At 36.1% G+C, this 23,925-nt stretch overlaps 1 protein-coding gene across 2 annotated transcripts in view; it reads right to left on the bottom strand.

Annotated features, from left to right (window-relative positions):
• Window positions 1-23,925, bottom strand: part of LOC150087887 (GTPase-activating Rap/Ran-GAP domain-like protein 3) — a 459,270-nt gene that overhangs the window by 266,811 nt on the left and 168,534 nt on the right. For both annotated transcript variants that reach the window (XM_090369244.1, XM_090369245.1), the window contains exon 2: window positions 8,401-8,677. In XM_090369244.1, coding sequence (XP_090225370.1) covers window positions 8,401-8,573 — 173 coding nt within the window. In that variant the 5' untranslated portion in view covers window positions 8,574-8,677. The remainder of the gene's footprint in view (window positions 1-8,400; window positions 8,678-23,925) is intronic.

Genomic DNA, 23,925 nt, shown 5'->3' with positions numbered 1-23,925 from the left:
ACATGTTTATCGGAACTTTCTTGTTTCTTACATTGACAAGTTTTCTGAGTGCTGGGTTGAAAAAGAAAATTAGCTTGTAGGTTTTTAATTAAATTAAATTATAATGAAATTTTAACGGCATCTCCATGATGTCTGTTGTCAACAGTATATTTAGAGTATCCAGAACTTTGTTTCAAATATAACTGTCAAAAGGCACACCTAAACTTCAGCACACCTATTCTACAACTGTCTTTCCTCAGTTTGAATCTATGTCCCCTCAGGTTTGTAATCTGAGCAAGAGGAAGAATCCCTCAGTATTAAGCCTGCTCAATCCATTCAAGGCCTTATACACCTCAATCAGATTGCCTCGCAGGTGCTTAATTTCCAGATGCTGTAATTTGCAGAACTTAAGCCTTTCTTCATAAGAGCACCCCTTTGTTTCCTTCACCAGTTTTGCTGCTCTACTCTGAACTCGTTCTAGCAGCTCTACATCCTTCCTAAAATGAGGCTTCCAGACCTGTACGCAGTACTCAAGGTGTGGCCTGACCATTGCTTTATTAAGGGGATAATCACCTCCTTGTCCCTGCTAGAAAAATTCCTATATATCATTGACAAGACCCCATGACCTCTGGCAGCCTGTCTGCACTGTCAGAAAACTTCATATCTCACTGCACAAATACCCCAAGGTCTCTTTCATTCCCCACTACCCTGAGTGTAACACAACATAGTTGGTACATTTCTCTGGGGTTATTGCTACCCACATGCATCACTTTGCATTTGCCAAAGTTAAACTTCAGTTGCCACTTCTCAGCCCATCTACCCAACTTTTTCAGAGCATGTTGCACCAGCATACTGTCATTATTGTTATTAACAACCCTGCCAACCTTTATATCATCTGAAAACTTTGACATTAAGCTTGATATACCTTCATCAATATCATTAATAAATATACAAAACAACGTTGGGTCCAACACCGTACCCTAAGGGACGCCACTAGTAACATTAGTCCACGTAGAGCAGTACCCATTGACCACCACTCGCTGCCTTCTCCCACTCAAACATCCTTTTATCCATTGTTGCAACTTGCCCTTAATACCATACTGCTTCAATTTGTACAGTAGCCTTCCATGCGCAACAGTATCAAAAGCCTTTCTAAGATCCAAATACATGATATCAGAATTATTTTTTGCGTCCAGTTCCTTTGTGACTGCATCATAGTATCCAATAAAATTGTTCAGACAAGACTTCCCCTTGAGAAACCCATGCTGTGTTTGAATTATTGCTGCAGTCTTGTCTAAATGATCCTGCAATGCATCTTTAACCAGTGACTCTATTATTTTTCCTGGAACAGAAGTCAAAATAACAGGTCTGTAATTACTTATGTCACCCTTTAATCCCCTTTTGTGAATTGGAGATACATTTCACAAAGGCATTTCACCGAGCATCCTTCACTCGGGAGAAGTCCCCATGGACTTCCCCCGAGTGAAGGATGCTCTCATAATTATGGCTAAGGGTTTGCTTACTTCCTTTGCTGCCTCCTTTAATGTAACTGGATAGATCCCATCCACCCCAGGTGCCTTTCTTATGCTTAACTTCAACAATTTCTCCTCAACTTTGCTCTTAGTTATTACAAAATCATTTAGCTCCCTGTTAGAGTTTGATAAACATCTGGCCCTCTCCTTCTTAAAGAACTCCTCATGTGTGAATGTAGATGCAAAATACTCATTTAATTCGGCAGCTATCTGAGAATGATCATCTACAGTCAAACCATTTATATCAAGTGGACTAATCTGATTCATCCCCCTCCTTTTAGAGTTTATATAAGTAAAGAAGTCCTTGCTGTTTTTCTTTGCATCCTTTGTCAAAACATGCAAAGGTTTTTACCTTCATAATCTGCCTTCGCTTGGCTAACTTCCTTTGTTACTTGATTACAGACTAGCTTATATATACCACAGGCTTCTGTATCTCCTGATAATTTATATGCATCCCATTCATTTTTCTTCTCTGCCACCAGTCTCATTAATTCATCTGACATCCATTTGGGCCTGAGCAGTATATCTTAGTTGGAAAAAAAAGTCTAGTAGCTTCCAAGATTATTTCTTTGAGTGCTTCCCATTTAGAATTTGCTGTTGGTAACATGATGAGTTGGTCCCACTGTATAGAACCTAAAAAATCTCTGAGACCACTGTACTCGCCTTTACGAAAGCAAAAACCCTTCCTTTACCCCTGATGGTAGTTACATCTTTAAGTAAATTCCACATCAGTACACTGTGATCACTACCATCTATTGGTGGTTCCTTTATCTGTAAATTTTTAATGCATGAATAGTCACTGCTGATAATCAGATCAAGAAGGTTACTCCCTCTTGTCGCCTCTCTAACATGCTGCTGTAGAAAACAATCATCCAGTAAATCCACAAAAGCCTTGCTAGTGTGCGAGTGACCAACTCACAAGTTCCAGTCAATATCTGGGAAGTTCAATTCTCCCATTATAAGAGACTCTGATTTACTGGCCCACTCTATTTCTCTGTATAATTGTTCATACGAGCATAATAACCTTAGATTAAGAAAAATACAGTACTTCTAAATGTTGCTCGTAGCTAGTATAGTGAGTATACGCATGCACTTTAATCAGAACCTTAAGTTTAGTTTCATATTTAATCCTCAGGTGGTGAGATCAATGTAGATTGACTTGTATCATTCGGCTTAGCCAAGAATATAGGCGACTTAATGTTAATATCGGATTGCACACGAACACGTAAATGATCATCATATAGGCCTAAGTCTTTTGCACTTTACAGAACATGCACAACTTGTACACAGAGACACGTCTAACGCATGCAATGCCTAGCAATGGATGCAGAATAGAGTGCGGCACTATTTGTACACAGTCGAGCTGCAGCGATAGCAAAGGATAATAACTGACATAGAATTCTAATTGAAACGTAAGCTGGTTAGGAAACTTAGTCTATAGTTCTCCACCATTCAGCTTATGGAAGGCACTGTTTATCATACAGTTATATAGACGTAATCCACAGGGTTACAAGAATAACTCCGGGGCATTGAACACGCCAGGGACCAAGTAGTTCTCTTACCTGAAGCTAATATTAAGACTCCAATAATTTGGTCCGAGCTATCCATGTACAATAACACGAATGGTTTGCTCGGGTAAATTGTCGGCGTTACTATGTTCCCTGAGAGGGCAGATGAAAATCTTTGTGAATAACCTGCTTAAACTTCATTCACCGTTGAAAAAAATATATATTGAACATAAACTCTAGGCTTAAAAAACACTCACTATAGCCTTCGATATACTAGTTTGAATATGCCTGATAGGCACTTCGGGATCTTTCTGAAACACAGAATAAAAATTCTTCTTTACTCCCAAAGTGTACTTCCTTGGCATCTGTGTTATTTGATGGGTAATCATGATTTTCCATTTCAGTTCTTCACATTGAAAGTGCTAAGGCAAAGGGAAAAAATATATTATGAATTTTATTGCCACCTCTTGATTTTTATCGATGCCATTGATAAAATATTTTAAGATTATGAACCGAAGCAATTCAGGACATTCAAATAAACATCTTCTTCAATAAATGTGCAAAGTTATATTATAGAACTTCCACTTTAGTTCGAAAATTGCTCGCCAACCACATATTCGGATTGTACCATAATCATCTGATATTACTTTGTTTGTGTCCATAAATAGAAGCTGTGAACCATTATTCTCAGACGACCAAATTCCTTTCAGAAAACGCTATTGATTGAGCAAAGGATAAAAGAAGAGAAGATATGGTTTTATTGGAGCAGCAATAACGTGTTGACAAGATTATGGATAATCCATGGTATTAGCGAAGAAGATTGCACTTAAAGCTAGACTCTCTTCTGAAAGCTATAACTTCATAGGGGCTATCCATGTATATTACTATACCTCATAAATCTTGATTTGGTTTATATCTTAGCAACGTGTTATAATGTTCTGCTGAGATCAACAGGGCAAAGTATAGAAGCGAGTGGAGTAATTTTATGGTTTTTCACATTTATTTAAAAGCTATTCAAGGATTTCTTTCAACAAAAATCATCTTGAGAGAGCTCGATAACCAAAGGTTATTACAAGAGCGAGGCAATTTAAATTGTAACAGTTAAAAAAAATTCCAATTTTGTCAAGAGATTAATAATGGACCAACATAAGAACAAAAACTGTAAAACTTTTTCAGCTACGCTTTTTTTTTTGTTAATGAACAACTTATAATAAACACGCGCTGAAAGAGTTTGATTAATCGATAACTGATTAAAATAAATGAGTTAGGGATATCTTCAGAAAACTGTAACGTAAAAATCATATGCCTCATAACTTAATATTATAACTGATTAATTCTCGACAACATTAAAGAAAGACTTGCTCAACTTCCCTATAATAAATGGTGCGTTTCATCCGAATTACACCTTATTGATTGAGTGTTTTTCTTCCTTTTTTATGAACAACGGACGCCCTACACAAAGATATTTTTAAACACTTACCTCTCACTTCCTGTACTTGCCTCTTTCTTAACTGGTTTCTTTACTGGGCAGCCATTATGTCTTCAGTTTAACTACCGCATCTCTTCCCTGGAGATAGGATATAGACATTTAAAGCCACATAACCTGTTTCTTCTGAAGAGGATTATAAGTGGAAATCGATGGCACTAGCTTCAGATAGAGTCTGTTTAAACAGTACCTTTCGTCGTAAAATTCTTATTTGCTGTCATTATTCATGCAATCCCATTAAAAGAGTTCTTTTTTTGTCTACCAGAAAGTGCTGGGACTGTATCCATTGCATCGTCTTAAATGGATTTACTTCGGTTTATTTATAAAGCCTGAAGCGGTTCCACCATCTCTTTTCTTATATATAGGGAAGGATCACTGTTAGGCTTCATGGTTCGAGTAATCATAGGTCAAAATTGCAATTGTTTAAGCTGAGGTTGTGAATTGGACACTATATTTATAAGGTCCTAAAATAGGCAGAGAAATCTGTCTCCGAAGAAAATGATTCGGTATTATTGTCATCCGTGGAGACAAAAGTCTTCTGCAGCAGAAATATCGCATAAAATCTCCCTAAAATAATAAAACAGAATGATCGATCACTGCAGACATAAAGAGAACTTGAAATTAAGCTGCAGAAACGTCTGAGTACACCAATTCCACTGAAACAAACATATAGATAGAGAGAGAGAGAGAGGAGCTCGATTCTAAAGGCGTATTCCAATACTATCATCCAAGTATGAAATGAAAACAGACTGATTTCGAAGACAGGGATGGAACGGATAAGAAAAAACAAAAGTAAATGTAACTCATGAAATCTCTACATTAAATGAAGGAACAGAAATATTGTCTGAGTGCTTTTAAAGTGAGTGAGCGCGTCGAAGTTTGCAAGAAAACAACTGAATGATAATTCTTCTCAAAACTATTAAGAAATTTAGACCAGAAAACAAAGAAAAAAGTGTTGGCTTTAAAAATGATCAAACAACAGCACGAACTAAGTGCATAATGGGATAGAAGCAAAATGATCCGTCCGATTACTGTATTGCAAAATCGCCATTTTTATTTTTATAAAAATGTATTTATAAAAATGTATTTTTAAATAACGAATTTAAAAAAAATAGCATCAAATTTTCAAGTTATATCGTATTTTGTTGCAAAATATAAGTTTTAATTATGGAATCAAAATAATGGTATTATGAGGAAGTGGGTTGTCGATGCCCGTTTGGAAGATATGCAAATAAATCTCAAAGTACAAGAACTGCTAATGTTTCCTCATTTATTTCATCTATTCGAATAGTTTCTTCATTTTAAAATTATTCCGTCTTACAAGCGTATTTCGCGTACAATCCACTAATTCGTTAGACATCTTTAATCACTGTAGTTAGCAAGTGTCGCGCTATCTGTCTGAACTGTGGGAGTGTTCTCGACAAGCGTGGTTCCATACTTAGCGACACCCCAATGCAAATGCTGATAATTTTGAAGCAACTGCAATAACAGAACATTTGAACGGTAGCTATCAAGTACATAGATCAGAAACTGATGTCTCGCCATTTAAGGAAGGAATGGGTTGTTAGGCGGATGGCAGATAACTACGTTTGACCCGCATGAACTATTAATGCAGGTAACAAAGCATAAAAGAGTGGAGCGAAACGCTTATTTGATGTCCGAAGCTTCAACCAATGTTTAACGCTTGAAGCACAGTGTTATCAATTTCATGCTAAGATAAACCAGTTTTCCAGCTAATTCTCCCTTAGCCTGTTTGAGTGAAAATTAATGATAACTGTATAAAACGTGCTTTGCGAATTGTACATTTTCCCTTTAGCTGTCAGTAAATGGAGTAATTGAAAATATATATTTCACTCGGTTTAATTACTTCTTCGAGGAGTTTTCTCAGGAGAAAAATAACGCGGATTATCTAAATAGAAATAGCTTAGACACGACCCATCTAAAAAGTTTCTGTTGGAGGACAGGTCGCATTTATTTTACCGAGTGGAAAAAACCCGAGTTCGAATCCAATCAATGACGGGAAGGAATGTTTATGGGCCTTTTTCACAACGTGGCTGAGTTAGTCGTTCTCAGGAGAGGATAGCATAGTTTTTCATCCAGCAAACCTCAGAACACACGTAATTTACAGATCACATAAACGGGACAACATGGCTTTAGTTGCCGATGCTCCTAAAAATCCAACAAACAACAACTAAAGATGTGACTGCTATGATTTCCCGCTTCAGTACTAAGTGGTTACTCACTAGATCATGAGTAGTCTCTTTCATATAGCTAAATCTATCTGTTGAGAGTAGTGCAATACCAGGGCAACTCGTTAGAAAAGCTACTTTGTTCTACCATTTATTGAAATATGCTCCTCTAAAAATACTTATCCACTGGGTACATCACTCTAAAATACCGAAAATTTTAAAATCTGGCACTTCTTAATCCCAGAGGGTGTTTATTTTAAAGAGTTTACTATATTTTTAAAATTAAGACACAACATATAGGAACAAAATGTATTTTTATAAAGAAAAAGAACAATAAAACGAAGTCATTATTTCAATCTAAATATGACGTTATTAATGGATCTTTGGATCAGTCAAATACACTCAAAAAATTTCACTTACCGCATGGGGAGAACGAATTACAAGCAAAAGTTTTTTTCTGATTCTTTCTTTTTTTTTTTTTTCTGATTCTTTCTTTTTTTTTTCTGATTCTTTCTTTTTTTTTTCTGATTCTTTCTTTTTTTTTTTCTGATTATTTCTTTTTTTTTTTCTGATTCTTTCTTTCTTTTTTTTTTTTTCTTCTCTCTCTTCGTCTTTCCCTCTCCATAAACAGGTCTTTCAGTTTAAAGATGTCTTTTATTATTTTGGCATTTTTTTTCATTAGCCTTGTCATCTAAGGTTGCGCTAGTATACATAGTTGGGGCATATTTTTTAAATTAGTTTATTTATTAATATTTTTTAAAGACTAACATTTCTTTCAGCCATCTTGTTGCAGCATATCTGTACTGCCTTTTTTTTTTTTTTTACCTTCTGATCGCTTTTAAAAATCCCCAACCCCCTTTTTTATTTTCATTTTGGAAAATGTAATGCCAGAAAATTAACACTGCTTTACATTTCAGGCGCGTTCGATTTTTTCTTCAATTAATTGTAAAGTAACTGATTAACTTTTCACCAATTAACGAATTATGTTTTTAATATAAATATTTTAAATAGCCTCCTGCATAATTTCTTCAATCTTAGAATTTTTATATGTACTGTGGTGCCATCTTGCGGCAATTTCCATTATTGTAAAAATAGTTAAAAATCAGACCAACCGCCATGATCTTTAGAAACTTTTGTTCTTCGTTTTCATATTCCAGTCTTATTTTGATAATAAAATAGGATATTTCTGTTAATCGGTATTTGACGCTGTACTGCTTTTCTAGGAGATTTAAAGATCATATAGAATTGCTTTAAAATTTATCATATATAATTTTAATTATTATTCATGAATATTTAAAATTATTCATAATCTCACTCACGATTAAAGTAAGAAAAAGTATATAGAGTTTCCTACAAAATTCAGTTTTTTCTTCAGTTTTGTTTACCATCTATTTAAATTATTCATTGCAAAACATTTATTACACATTTATAAGCAATAAAGCGTTTATTAAACCAAATAAATCACAAAAGTATTCGCAAAACGGGTAACAATTGTGATGCCTTTCGGAAACCCGGAAAAATGTTCTGAAACCGGTAAGTACGATTAGCATTCTAATCTATCATTCTATCGTGTGCTTACTTATTCTACCCAATTAGCTATGTTGAGTTAAGAAACTTTTCTTGTGAAGTGTGTACGTAAAAAGAAGGAGACTCAGGTAATCACGTATATCAATAAATCGCGTGAAGAAAAAAGGGCAATAACTTACCCTCTGAAAGGAAACCCCTCGTATTCTTCATCCTGCGACTCAATGCTCAAAGAAATGGGCCACGAAGTTTGCAACAGAGATTCTCTGATAAGGGAATTCCACCCGTAAGCGAAGTCGTAAGTGTTCTCTGAGCGTGTGAGTCTCTTTCTCCGGACTTGCCTGACGTTCATCATCTTGGAAACCTTCTTAGACGAAGTCACTTTTGTTATTGTTTGCAACAAGGATCTTCAAGAAGCTGCCATAGTTGAAAAAGGCTTTGAGGCGAGGAGTGAAAGGCCTAAAAACGAAATTAAAAGAAATTGGCTTGATAAGCTTAATTCTACAGATCAAACTCTCTTTCTATCCATCTCACTATATGCGCGAGTTTAAAAATCTCTACTAATGAATAACGTTTGGAGAGAAATAAACAGTCCATATATAAATCTAATTAATAACTCCTAAAAGTCACTATGTATAGTCCTATTAGCTTATGCTGCTCTTGAATTCTTTGCCATATATTTAATTAAGGACTCGGTTATAAATAAAGGAACTATGCACTAGCATATTTCAATAAATTTAAATGCAGAGACGAAGGATGCGTTGAATGCAATACCTTCAACCGTGTTTTGTTATTAACCACTCTTCTGTAGTCATAGGCATTTCCTTTTGAGCATTCAGGAGGCAATAAATTTATATCGAATGTCTGGATCTGTATGATATTTACCAAAGCACACAGAAATACAAGCTTTATTCTTAAACTTAACTTATTTGTTTCTTACCTCTCTAAAAAGTAAATGCTCTTCCTCGAAATCCTCTTATTTAAACTAAGTTTGAAGATGTTTTCGTTTCCCCCCAAGTAAGTGGATTTATTAAGAACAATGGCTAGCTAAACAAAGAAAAGGGAGCGAATCTAATTTCCCATTTGACTCAAGAGAATGAGAGAGAGAAAGAGAGGGAAAATTCTCAGGACAAATAAACACAATCTCCTTAAAGGTAATGGTTTTATTGTAGATTGAGAGCACTTTCTAAAATAATAGGAGAAATGCATTGTTCGTTATAACCATCGAAAGAAATATAATGTGAAATATAAAGGAAAAATTCTAGTTTATGCATAGCATTTTAAACAAGTAAAGCAATGCTATTTTACTCCTACGAACAGTTAATTTAATAATAAGATATCGACAGATTTATGTTACCAGAGAGATGCACACTTCGCTTTTCATTATACTAATGACAAGACTGACCATTTTTCAACAAGAAAATGGCCCCCAAAAAAGTATTCTTTCCATAAATTTTGACAGCGATGTTTGTTATTAACCTAATTAAAAGAAATATAAAAAAATAAATCGATACAATGTTTTTTGCAACCTTAGCAAGAACAAAAGCCATTTTTAATAATTAAAATTTTAATTCCAATATCTAGATGGCACACGACAAACCAAACTGTACATTCTAATTTAGCAATCACTTTTAATCCTTATTTATCCGTAATAGTAAGCTTAGAAATGTTCGTACATAATTATAAATTATGTGTAATTAACGTACGCATTGTGGTAGTGAATTTTCGAAATTACCTCTATGGATAATCCGTACGTATAACCAAACCACATGCAGTTAGATGGAACCGTGGTGCGACAACAGTTCCGCACGAAAATGGAATATCTTCAATATTTGTAGCAATCACTCATTTCTAATCTGACACGCACTGGTTCCAAATTACAGAGACTGTGCTAACTGGTAATGTGTCAGTCGCTCATAACTAACTCCAGTGGAGACGCATAATTACAATGACAGGGAGAGTTAAAGTAATTTATGAATCGTAAAAATCCCCAGTGCCATGATATTGTAAAGATACTTAATGTTGCTTATGCCTTATTTTAGACGGGCTCTCTTTTAATGATGTCCGGGACCTGTAATACACAACACAATAAATGTAAGTTTACCACAGGAAAAAAATTAAACGAGGTAGAGGGCGCTGCTTTGGTCCAATACCTCTTCTAAACACGTTGGTTATTCTGGATTCCTTTTTTCCAATCTGTTTTTTTTGAAAGCTTGAATTGTGCTCACTAACCTATTCGTAATATGTCCAAGGACTCCTGCTTTGTGGGCGAGAGATTTATTATCAAATTTCATGTCTCATTGAAGTGCTTTTTTGCCTGTTCTGTTGGTATTCGATATGTCACTGGCATCTTCACAAATAATAAATTCTCCATGTGCAAAGGACACCGAGTGGGAACAAATATGGATTTTGGGTGTCGATCATGCAACGCTTTTCTCGTAAATTGTATTTATAAGCCGAGATGTTTTCAATTCAACTGCATATTTCGAGAATAATTACTTTTATGGATTCCTAAATATAAAACAGTAAAAATAAACATGAAAGAAAATGGTATCAAAACGCTGTAATGGAATTCAAATTACGCAAACCTGGCTAGAAAATATTTTGAATAGCAATTTTGTAAATATCAAATAAAGATTTCCTTTAATTCCAAGGATTAATCGCAATAAACAGTCCGATTGAACTATCTTCTCATGTTAGTGATGTTAACACCAAGTGGCATTTAATTATTAAACGTTTTTTCATATTACTATTTATGTAAAATAATAATCATTAAATTTAGGAAAATTTATAAAACATTTTGATATATAAAATTTGATCTTAGTTTTATTAGAGGTGCCACCTTTTAATTAGTTAATTCCAAGAAATTATTTTTCTTCATTAATACCTCTTATGAAAAAAAATATAAATAAATTATTTAAAAAATAAAAATGCTTTATTGATTATAAGTTGTTTACTGATTACGTAAGTTGTTAGTTAAATAAGTTGTTATAATTTTATATACGTAATTATATAATCTTTAAATGGTCAAAAGATACTTAATGTTCCTAAATAGAGACGTTCCACAAGCACTCATTGGGTAAGTTTAGGTACGTATTTATTAAGTGTATCCTTTTAAGTTAATTATTAATTATCAGGTGTATCATTCTCGCAACATTTTTGAAAATAAGTTAAAAAGTAGCAATAGGACAATGAAAGAACACATGTCAAGCTGCGTTTCTACGAGCAGACTCCTAAAAATATTGTTTGGATGGTAGAAAAGCATGAAAATCTTTACAAGAATAATTGAGATTTATAAAACGCTCATGATGGCCGAGAACAGTTAACTAAAATGTTGTAGTAACGAATGGGCCTGGTGTACAGGGGTCGATGGTTAAGGAAAATATATACATACTGTGATAACCCAGTTTAATATAATATAATAAAATATATAAGTAGCAGTAGCTTTCAAGACTAACGAGTCTCTTTTTCAACTGATTTAAATACAACGGATAAGTGCAATGAGCTGAGAGTGAGGCACGTTATTCATTTTCTTTTGTTGTTGCACGGACGTGCGCTGTTTTACTCCAGTGTTTAAAATGGTTATCTCTAGGATAGGGTGTAGACGTATGCCATTGTGGCGGTTTATTGCCTTTGGATTGTTTAATATGTTAAGTGACTCTAGCCATAGGCGGTGGCGAAAGTGTCATGAGTGGTCTATTATTTCAAAGTGACATTTGGGATCAAGATTGTGGTTGGTGGCCCAAAAATGTTCCGCGACTGCGGACTGGTCAGTTTCGGCAAGCCGGATTGCTCTGTCATGTTCCGTAAGGCGATCTTGGAGACGCCTTGATGTTTCTCCTATGTAGCAGCTGTCACAGTCTCTACAGGTGATGCGATATACTACATTGCTGCGTAAGAGAGGTGTGACAGGGGTCGTCACACTGGAGACAAGTGAACGTAGGTTTCTGCAGGGTAACTGCACGCAATTGATGTAATTTCTGAGGATTTTTGAGATCCGTCCTGACACGCCTGGATAATAGGGAATGTAAGCGGACGGTATACCGTCTTGGTTCGGTGGTCTTGGGTGGGATGGAGTTCTTGTGCCTGTAATAGGCACCTGCCTAGCACATGGGATGGATAACCACATTTGGTTATGTCCGCCTTCAGAAGGGAAATCTCGTTACGCCTAATTGCATCAGTTCTGGAATGGCTCCAAGCCCTGGAGAATAGGGTGCGGGCAGTGCTGTTGAGATGACTGAGTGCGTGGCCGGATCCGTAGTTAGTAAATTGTCCGCACCACATAGGTTTGCGGTATACCGAAGTCTCCAGACGTGGGCCTACGCGATGCACTAAGACATCCAGGAACGGGAGCGCGTCGTTGACCTCTAACTCTATAGTATACTGGATGAAATTAGACAGGGAGTTGAGGTATTCCAGTAGTGCTGTTTCAGAGCCACGTGGTATTATAGTAAAAATATCGTCAACATATCTGCACCATGTTGTAATAGGTACATGTGGGTTCAGGTGTATCTGCTCCTCCAGATCTTCAATGGCGGTGTTGGCTACTACGGAACTAACAGGAGCACCCATAGCAGTGCCATGTACCTGCTGGTAGACTGAATCCTCAAAGGTGAAGATGCTGCTTGATAAGCATAGGTTGAGGCCAGTGCAGATGTCATCAGTGGGTAGTGATGTCTGGATTGGAGGCATAAGTCGTTCTCGAGGAGCCTTCTGGCACAGTGCACATCCTCTTGGATGGGAAATGAAGTGAATAACGAAACCACATCAAATGATGCCATGACGATGCTGTCAGGGATTGAAAGTTTAAAGATAAGAAAATCTCGACTACAACTCAGCGTCTTCTACATGCTACTGGCTGCCAACTACCGCAATTCTATGGATTGCCAAAGATCCACAAACCGGGTATTCTCCTCAGACCAATAGTTTCGTGCTGCAGTGCCCCAACGTATGAACTATCCAAGCATATCGCGCACCTCCTCTCACCTCTTGTAGGAAATACCACACACTAAGTCAAAAGTAGCAGCGAATTCATTAACATCATTAAGGACCTTTCAATCCCTGACAGCACCGTCATGGCATCATTTGATGTGGTTTCTTTATTCACTTCAATTCCCGTCCAACAGGCCGTGCACTGCGCCATAAGGCTCCTCCAGAATGACTTATGCCTCCAATCCAGAACATCACTACCCACTGATGACATCTGCACTGCCCTCAACCTATGCTTATCAAGCAGCATCTTCACCTTTGAGGATTCAGTCTACCAGCAGGTACATGGCACTGCTATGGGTGCCCCTGTTAGTTCCGTAGTAGCCAACATCGTCATGGAAGATCTGGAGAAGCAGATACACCTGAATCCACCTGTACCTATTACAACATGGTGCAGATATGTTGACGATATTTTTACTGTAATACCACGTGGCGCTGAAACAGCACTACTGGATACCTCAACTCCTTGTCTAATTTCATCCAGTTTACTATAGAGTTAGAGGTCAACGACGCGCTCCCGTTCCTGGATGTCTTAGTGCATCGCGTAGGCCCACGTCTGGAGACTTCGGTATACCGCAAACCTATGTGGTGCGGACAATTTACTAACTACGGATCCGGCCACGCACCTAGTGATCTCAACAGCACTGCCCGCACCATATTCTCCAGGGCTTTGAGCCATTCCAGCACTGATGCAATTAGGCGTAACGAGATTTCCCTTCTGAAGGCGGACATAACCAAATGTGGTTATCCATCCCATGTGCTAAACAGGTGCCTATTACAGGCACAAGAACTCACATCCCACTCAAGACCACCGAATCGAGACGGTATACCGTCCGCCTACATTCCCTATTATCCAGGCGTGTCAGAACGGATCTCAAAAATCCTCAGAAATTACATCAAATGCGTGCAGTTACCCTGCAGGAACCTACGTTCACTTGTCTCCAGTGTGAAGACCCCTGTCACACCTCTCTTACGCAGCAATATAGTATATCGCATCACCTGTAGAGACTGTAACAGCTGCTATATAGGAGAAACATCAAGACGTCTCCATGATCGCCTTACGGAACATGACAGAGCAATCCGGCTTGGCGAAACTGACCAGTCCGCAGTCGCGGAACATTTTTGGGCCACCAACCACGATCTCGATCCCAAACGTAACTTTGAAATAGTAGAACACTCACGACACTTCCGCCACCGCCTATGGCTAGAGTCACTTAACATATTAAACAATCCAAAGGCGATAAACCGCCACAAAGGCATACGTCTACATCCCATCCCAGAGAGAACTATTTTAATGCTGGAACAACAAAAGAAAATGAATACGTACCTCACTCTCAGCTCATTGCACTTATCCGTTGTATTTAAATCAGTTGAAAAAGAGACTCGAGACTCTCGAAAGCTACTGCTGCTTATTATATATTTTATTATATTATATTAAACTGGGTTATCATTGTATGTATATATATTTTTTAAAATGCTGTATAAAGCTGATTATGCAGAACAAAATTAAAATAGTTTAAAATGATATTTTAAAATTAAAATATTAAAATTATATAAAATTACAATAAAATGAAGTTGTTGAATATAAAGTATAATAGAATAAAATCAGAAAAATTAATAAAGAGGAGATAAGTCATAAAATAAACATAACTATTCATCATCGCTGATTCGGCCTGAACGAGTTAAACTCATTCAGGCTTGTTTCTTAAAGAGGGTTCACTGAATACTTATAATTCTAATAAAATTGAACAAATAGCGTGGTATTAGTAGATTTGATCTCTTTGTCTTTGAGTCTTTCTTTTTTTACTTTCTTTTCCAACTGTTTTCCTCTTTCTCCTAATCTTCTGAAACTTCTGCCTCAAATATCTCCTCCCATCCTACTACTCTACGATGGGCGCAGATAATTTTCTTCAATCTGAGACACAAGATAAATGTTTCTCTTCTCCACAGGACTTTTTGATGGAATGCATTTTCTAGTACAGCCTACTCCATAACTTCCATACCACCACCATCATTCGTTTTTCATGTCTATCTTTCTTCTTTGCTCGAACTTCTATTGATTTTTGATTCACTTTTCCTACTCTTGGGGTCTGAATAAAATACTCTCTTTTTACTCCGTCGTGTCAAGAAATTAGAAAATATTAAAAGATAGTAATATTTTTGATTCCGTCCAACAGTTTTCTTTTTCCGAAGTGCGTCATAAGAAACCCAAGAAAATATTACCCTAATATATTTGTTTGCAGTAATCTCTTCTTGTATTTTGTGGGAGATATAGATGATGTGTTGGAATAACTTGATAATAATTCTCTCGATAAATTTCTCGCAATTGCTGATGATTCTTTTCGGTTTTTTCTCCAACGACTTGTTCTCTTGAAATATAGACTTCTGTAAGGTAATACATTTAAACGCGGTATTTCTGATTGCAGATTTGTATTTTATACTCTGATGTACTGCATCAGATAGAGAGAAAGTTGGGATTGGGCCGTTTTGGATTATTTCTGAGGAAACTCAGATCATCAGGACAACAGAATTTCGATGTCTGTGAACTGCGGTTTAAACAAAATTGTTTGTTTTTCAATGAATGAAATCAGGAATAATCCAGAAAAAAAATCCTTCATCTTTACTTAAGTTCGCTAATTCAGTTCCCACTTGAAAGGATTCGAAACCAAACATTTCCAAACAAGCAGCAATGACATGGCACTGTTCCAGCTACGAAGGATTTAATAACAGCTTGGGCATGGTAAAGGAAGATTCAACAAAAGGGACGCGATGGTTTTCGGAAGCAAAAATCACAGTCCTTTTCATAAGGTCTTACTTGTTGTGGAGTTTTCTTGCTACGTATTATTTTCCTAAGATAGTCCATTCAAACATGGATTTGTACAGATGCTGTTTATAAAACATTCCACTCATTACATCCCAATGCTGCTCCCGTTTCTACTATTACCTCTGTAGGGGGTGCTTTTCAAAATTGCAGAACAAATTTGAGGCCTGTTTATAGAAACTTGTTATCTTATTTTTATCTGTAGAATGATCTTGTATTTGTTTAGAGCAATTTTGAAACACTGGACATAAACTTAGGGGTTTCAAAATATCACAGATGCGAAACTTGTTTACAATATTATGCAAAAACTGTGTATATTAAATTCACCATGAATCTTGTTCCAAGTCTCTGGTTGCGTTTAGACAACCAAAAATGTCTCTCACGTTCAAATAATTGCTGAAATTTATAAGACGTGCCCTCTTTGTCTCCGCTATGAGGTAATCTTAAACATACTGCGAAAGTAAATACGTTTTCAGAATTGGACAGCTGAGGATGAACACTGCCTTCATCTTCTTTGTGCAACCCAAATAAAAAGCAACAGCTTGCTTTTTCAGCAACATTGAATACAGAGAATTCAATGTCGTTGTAATAAAGTTTTATTAACTTCAATGTACAAGGACACTAGATTTTCTTAAATCCCCATCTATGTACAGTAAATGGGATCAGTCTGCAGTGCATGCAAATGAAAATAAAATTCTTTTTCGTGGATAGTTTTATTATTCAGTTATTCTTGCTACTGGGCAGTTTTGAGAACGTCTGATATTCATGCCGTAGTTGGTAAACACGACCATTTTAGCAGATGTTTGACTTGTGCATATTAGTTTCAAAAGAAATCCATCTTCGGGATGACAGGTGTATCTGTGAGCATGGCAAAGCAGATGAAATGACGAGTGTATTTCAGTATACAGAAGGAGTAAGAATAAATCGCAATAGTTTAAACCAAAACTTGCACTCAGCCAGCAAATAAGAACTGCTTTACTTTCGGAAACAAAAAAGATTATTTTCACAAAAGAAAATAATCTTTTTGCTATATCAAAAAGATTATTTTCTCAGGAATAAGTATCATCATGTCCCATCTTTGCTGTCTCTTAAAAACTGACACCTAATATGCAACGAGTGACTGTCATTGTCATTTTAAACGAATATTATGAATTTTTGAAATAGCGCTCGGTATTAAATTGAAAAACTGTTTGGTATTCTCACTTTGCATTTACACTCTCTTGTTTATGTTATTCTAGTATGTGGAGTTTTTATGATTTACTTTTATTAAATCAACTTTCTTATGGCTTCCTGCCATTGCTAGATGAAAAATCTGACTTTCTCAGAAAGGAAAGTTATGCAGCATCGTGGAGGATTGGCTAAATCAGCTCAGTTGTGAAAAAAAAAAAAACCCTTAATTCCTCCCATCTCGACGATATTCGAATCCATCCTTTTTCTACACAGCATGTGTACTTTTCTATAAAAGGGCTCACGTGGTAGTGGTGACTTGCGAGAGACAGTTGGAATGCATTAAGCTATGTCTTGGGCATATGTTTAACTTAGAGACAAATACCATTATCTAGATTTAGCCCAAGTTGTTAATATCTTTATAATTATGTAACGTCACCTAGATAGGAGAATCCGCTATGCATTTAAAAATTTTACAAACCTCCATAACAGCTTTTCGAAGTTTACTGGCTTCTCATCAGCCAGCAGGTGATTCGTCAATAGATGCCACGAACTGGTAGCAATCAGTTCAGGCGGTTTAATTATGAATAGGCGTCAATTGTATGGAAAAAAAGTATAAGATACAAATATGAGGAATAATGTCTTGTCAAAATACAGATACGAAGTTTCCTCATGTAACGGGTTCGGTCTTGTCGAACTTCACAAATACACTGTGCAGTGTTCCAGCTACCTAGCTTACAATCTAATCAATGATTATAAATTAAAACTGAAAAAAATCTGAAAATCAACTAACAACAAACACAAAATTCATCAAAGGTTTTTCACCTTGCAATACTGATTTTATTCATTTTATTTTCTTAAGCACGATGAGTTCTGAGTAGTTAATATGAAAAATGATTAAATAATCTCATACTGATCAATCTGCCCGTCCTGGTTTGCTACTTTCTTTTTATTACTTAGTCTCTTTTCTCAGCACGAGAATTCTATCTCGAATATCCACTCGCATCCTACTGTTTATCCCCAGTCTCAGAGACAAAACTGATGTGTCTCAGCAAGACTTTTTGACGCAAAGAACCTCCAATGCTGCCTGCTCCATATCTTTCCCATCACTCTCTATCATTGGTATTTTCTTATCATTTTTCAAGTCTACATCTTTCTACTCCAATTCAATAGACTTTTTTCTGTTATCAGTCGAACAAAAGAGAGGTTGCTTGTATCTTGTGGAAGCGGTATCAAGATGGGGAAACTGCAGTCTTCGGTAAATTCGATTAATGCGCGTAGTTTTCCAAACAAACTATTTCTTCACCTCATTGATTATTCAAGCGAAAGATCCCATTGTTACCATGTCAAGTCAAAAATAAACAAACAAGAAAAGCAGGAAAATATGTAAATATTGGATACTTGTTTTGGCTATGGGTTCTAGACCAATAAGCCATCTCCTCATTTCTAATCTCAGTGAGTGGCGAGAATTTATTTTATAGCTCAACAAAGACATTCGTATGAAAGCGGTCATTATTCTGTTTGCTTCTTTGATGCTTGATATATATCACTTAATGTCTGGTCATCAATACGTAAAGGTTTCCAGGAAACGAATTTCCAGCACAGTCCACCAAATAGCTTTCGGATTATCGTCCATCATTCTTTTTCAGCTCCATTTTCATCTCTATTGGTTTTACTTCCGCAGCTGATCGATTTAATAGTAAACGTTTGCTTCTCGCACAATCAGCCATGGAATTGTGCACTTCATGGCGACATTTGAAGAGTAAGGAAAAATGAAAGACGAATTGCCACCTCTCGTATAATCTTTATTTTTTGTAATGGTAAAACAATTGGTTCAAAAAGCAAACTGGCACTGTTAATTATGACTGATAATTACGCGCATGCTTGAACACTTCCTTCCATTCTCCAATCCACTCCTTCGCATAAACTATCATTAAGGAATATTCCTATTTAGCAGGGAAAGTCAGAAATCTGGTTAGTTCTCTGAACATAGAGCCAGTTATCGGAGAGCCGCATAATATATCCAAACCAAAGAGGAACTACAAAGAACGCCTTCTGCTCAATCATATTCCATGCGACTTCTTCGATTTGCACATTTTTGAATAGATTTAGCCTATAGCACGAACAGGCGTCAAGGTCCTGCTTGCAACATGCTTGCAATCCATTTTGCTACTTTTGAGTTTGCTGTTGAAACAATTTTTTATATGGGCTTTTTCTCGCAAAGTGGGTTTTTAGTGGAGCATTTTTCCGAACGTGGTTGACTTAGTCGGTCTCAGGAGAGAGCTGCATGGTTTTTCTCCCGGAAAGTCTAGTTTTTCATCCAGCAAACTGTCCGAACGACCATCGAATATTTCTTTCGACCATCGAATAATTCATGAATCATTCTCAGGCTGATTATCAACGGGTGGAATATTGACATAATATTGTTGGAATAAGAAAGTGTAAAAAGTCGACAGTGAAGAGGAGTAAGCTCAGAAGCCCAGGATTTGAGAACAAGTGGAGAAATACCATCAGGACGGGGAGCTTCCTTGGCATCAAAATTGCTCAAAATTTTTCTGACATCCTTTTGAGGGAAGACCGCAGGAGGCAACGAGTGGAGTGGTAGGAGGTGGTTTACCAAAATCGTCAATAGAAGAGTTAGAACAAAAGTAGAATGCTAGCCGTTCAGCTTTATCTTTAGCTGATGTGGCAGAAGAACTGTCGGGTTTTAACAGAGGTAGGAGTACTGATGGCAAAAGTTGGGGCTAATAACTTTGGCCAGAGACCAGAATGCTCGACTACCGTTTGGACAAGAAGCATGTTAACTCTTAGACTGCTCAAAATCTAGCTTGGACTGATTAATAGCTGTTTTACATTTGTTGCGAGCTTTGTTATAGGCAGACAATTAACCTGGATCATTTCGATGCAATCCAATTCCGATATGCAACATTCTTATCATGAACAGCCTTATCACAATTATTGGAAAACCATGGTTTAGAGAACGGAGGATATTTTAAGATGGTATATGATATAAAGTATTTCATCCCTATAAGAATAATTTTACTAACACCATCTGAGCAAACATTGACATCAGAAAATTTAAGAGAATAATCGATCAAGGTAAAGAAGAATACAAAGCTCGAAGATCATTCCATTTTGCTTATTGTAATGCTAAACAACAGGAAGGTGAGAATGGCCACAAGGGAATTCCATTGGAGAAGATACCATTACGAAGTTGTGATCTCAGATGCCTACAGGACCACTCACCTCAACCGTGTACTTGGAAGGGTTGTTCGTGAGAAAATGTTCAAGAGTAAGTGTTGGCTACGAGGTTAGGACTATCTGGTATTCTGGTAAATGAACATTCTGTGTGAAGTCATTAGTAATTGAAAAAACCTCAGCATCTAGACCAGCAAGGGCTGTGTGACTAGAAAATCTACAAGATTGTAACTGAAATAATAAGGTAGGGTTTGACCTTATATATAAGGTATTAAATTATCAGCCACCCATGGTAACACAGTGGTGACAATCACCGTCTCTTCCCACCCCGGGTAGAAAGAACCAGAGTTCGAATACCGTCAGTGTGACTGGGATATTGTGTAGGCATTTTTCCACAACATTTTTCATCAGTTAGACAAGAGATTGTTGTAGCCGAGTGGTTATGAAGAAGAATCCAGTAATACACGCTCTTTTAGTGGACCAGATCATGGTCCACTCAAAGAACGTGTGAGCATTTAAATACCTTTCTTCTACAACATTATTCATACGTTTACCATTATTCGTAGAAATTTATAACCTACTGACAAGTTTCCTATTTTGTGTAATTAATTTTTAAATTCTGCTTGCGGTCAACGGATTCCTTCATACTGTGTATGTAACTGTACTATTTATATAATGTTTTAATCTTTTTCTTATTTCACTTCTGCTTCTTTTAACAAACTGGTAATAAAAAAAAAATTAAAATATTAAATATTACCAGTTTGTAAAAAAAAATTTAATTTTTTAAGAAATTGTTTATGTTTGATCTTTTATGTTCCGATAAATCGAAATCTTTCCAAAAGTTTAATTTTTTTAGGTTTACTGCAACGCTTTCTGCAAAACTTGTGCATATTAGGTTCTAATAAGCATATTTATATTTACCATCTACTGTACTATCATTCGCAACGGGCGATCGGATTAAAACCGACGTACCCAGTTGCAAAAAAAAACAGAAGGCAAACCATAAGATGGAATTTGAAGACCGTTATGCTAAACACGATCAAAAGCCTTATAAATGTTAAGAGTAACTGTTTAAGTTTCAAGCACCGTTTCAATGGAATTTATCCATAGATGAATCCCATAAGCCAATATATCACCATTGAGTGGATTGATGTGAATCCATATTGGCGATCATTGATTAGATGGAAAGCTTTGAGATGTATAAGAGTTGGAAGTAAATGGATTTCTCCAGTACTTTGGAGATAGCAGAGTGGAATACAGGAAAAACATAATTGGAAGGGAAATATTTGTTAGCCTTTTCAGGAAGTGACTGGATACGAGCAATTTCCAAGAGGAAGGAAGAATGCTATTGGAATAAGAGAATTTAAGAAAGGCGACACAAACAAGAACCAACTCAAGGGCACAGGTTTTGAGAATAAGTAGAGAAATTACATCAGAAACTGAAGACTTCTTAGCATTAAGATTGTTCAGAATTCTTCTAATTCTTTCTGTCGGAAAACCACAGGAGGCATTGGGTGGAGCTTACTGAGTATGGTTACAGGTGATTTTCCAAGATCATCGATACAAGAGTTAGCGATAAATTAGGATGCTAATAAGCTAATAAGTCAACCTTATCTTTAGCCGAGGATGCAGTAAATTCATCATATTGTAACATATTTGGAAGTATAGATGTATAGAAATTAGGACCAATAGCTTTTCCTAGAAATCGAAAAGCTAGAATTCCATTAGAACAAGAAGAAAGTTTCTTGATCTTAACGTATTCAAAATTCACCACAGTACTTCATTCAAATCATCGGGTAGTACAAAACGTAACATTGAAAATTATTCAAGAGATCTGGACAAGCATCGAACTTCCCCAAGACTGAGATGGCATATGATATTTTAACTATTTACAATGAATGATATGAGTAAAGGAATTTTTTACTTTCTTTCTGGATTGTGCAGAAAATGCAAAACATGCTAATCATGTTTTTCTGACAGTGGACATTGATCATTTAATGTCCATTGTCAACAGTCGTCATTGATCATTTAATGTCCGTTGTCAATAGTGGACATTGATTGATCTTCATAGCCATGGCATATACTGAAAATATTACTCAGCAACTTACTTGAACTGTATGCCATGCAACTGGAAATTTGGGTAAATTTTAGAGTATAAAAACAGTCGAATCGGGCAGCACCGATTTGCAGCATAATATCAATGACATAATATAAGTATTTTTGTTATATTTGTGCAATTGTAATTTATAGATGTTTCTGGAATAATGCGTAATCTGTTTAATAAATCTTTAGAGGCACCAAACTTTGTTTTTTTTGTTTTGAAGTGGTAATTATTATTTTATTTCGTAAAAATTATTACATAAATTAACTTGTTTCGTGAATAATCCTAAAGTTTAACTATACTAGGACCAGCCTTCAAGCGATAAAAAGTTTCAATAAAGAAATAGGACAGGGCTCTTCCTTTCCCAAGGACCTGTCTCTTCCGTACGCTTTATGAAGAAAAATCACTTCCTGCATTTTATGATTGATACCAATTTCCTCGGAAATGTGGACGTACACGATGTAAAACAGAACTAAAATCTTGTTATATTCTTCTAAGAGAAATGATCTTGGCTCTCTAAAAACTCTTTATAGAAGAAGAAAACTTTCTCCTTTAACACAAAACTTCTACCGAGTCCACCAAACTAATACCGCAGAATGGTTGTTTGGATTTTAGATTCGTGAACTTCAGCAAGCTGCGCTCGCATCTAACCAACCAGAACAAATCCACAAGAACTTGCAAAATAAAAAAAAAAGTTAAGTGGAAAACATAAAAAAATCTTTTTTGGTCAGCGTGTTAGAGTATATTCTGTTCGTCTTGAAGGTGTACGTTTAGGACAAAGTATAGAAAGAAATCCCTTCCAACTGTTGGGAGTAACGCGTCTACAAATGTTCATGGAAACATGAGTAAAACATGAGTCATACGGGAGTGAACGCAAATTAAAGGGGTGAGGAGAAAAATCATTCACCTCATAATAAAACTTGTAACAGTATGAAAGGTCTGGGTAACAGTAATTAAATATAATTTAATTTACTGGTAATTAAACAATTAATTAATGTAAAATTTCAAATTAAAGCTAAATCAGTAATTATTTGAAAAGATCACTAACAACCGTAATAAATGCAACATGCGTGGGGCTATTGATAACCACATTGGTTTAAATAAAAAAGAAAAGTCCTGAATTCCTCAGATATGTTATAATTCTCTAACAGTTGACTGCTGAAATCCTGTACTTATTATTAAATAATCTATCATTTAAGAATCCCACAAAAAATTAATCACAGGATGTTAAATCCGTGAACGCGTCATCCATTCAACGGAACATCGAGTGTTTCTAACGCTCATGGCCAAAGACCATTTTGAAAATTCCAATCTTCTATCTTTGTCATCTTTAATCAAACTTGGGAGCAACATCGACTGATAAAATTGGATGCATTTATGTTCCTTTATAATTCTATTTAATCTTGTTTTAGTTTAGGTATTTTAAGTTCT

The sequence above is a fragment of the Mastigoproctus giganteus genome, chromosome 3 (assembly GCF_048544385.1).
Source record: "Mastigoproctus giganteus isolate SK-2022 chromosome 3, ASM4854438v1, whole genome shotgun sequence".
Taxonomy (NCBI): domain Eukaryota; kingdom Metazoa; phylum Arthropoda; class Arachnida; order Uropygi; family Thelyphonidae; genus Mastigoproctus; species Mastigoproctus giganteus.
This window is presented reverse-complemented; position numbering and strand designations above follow the sequence as displayed.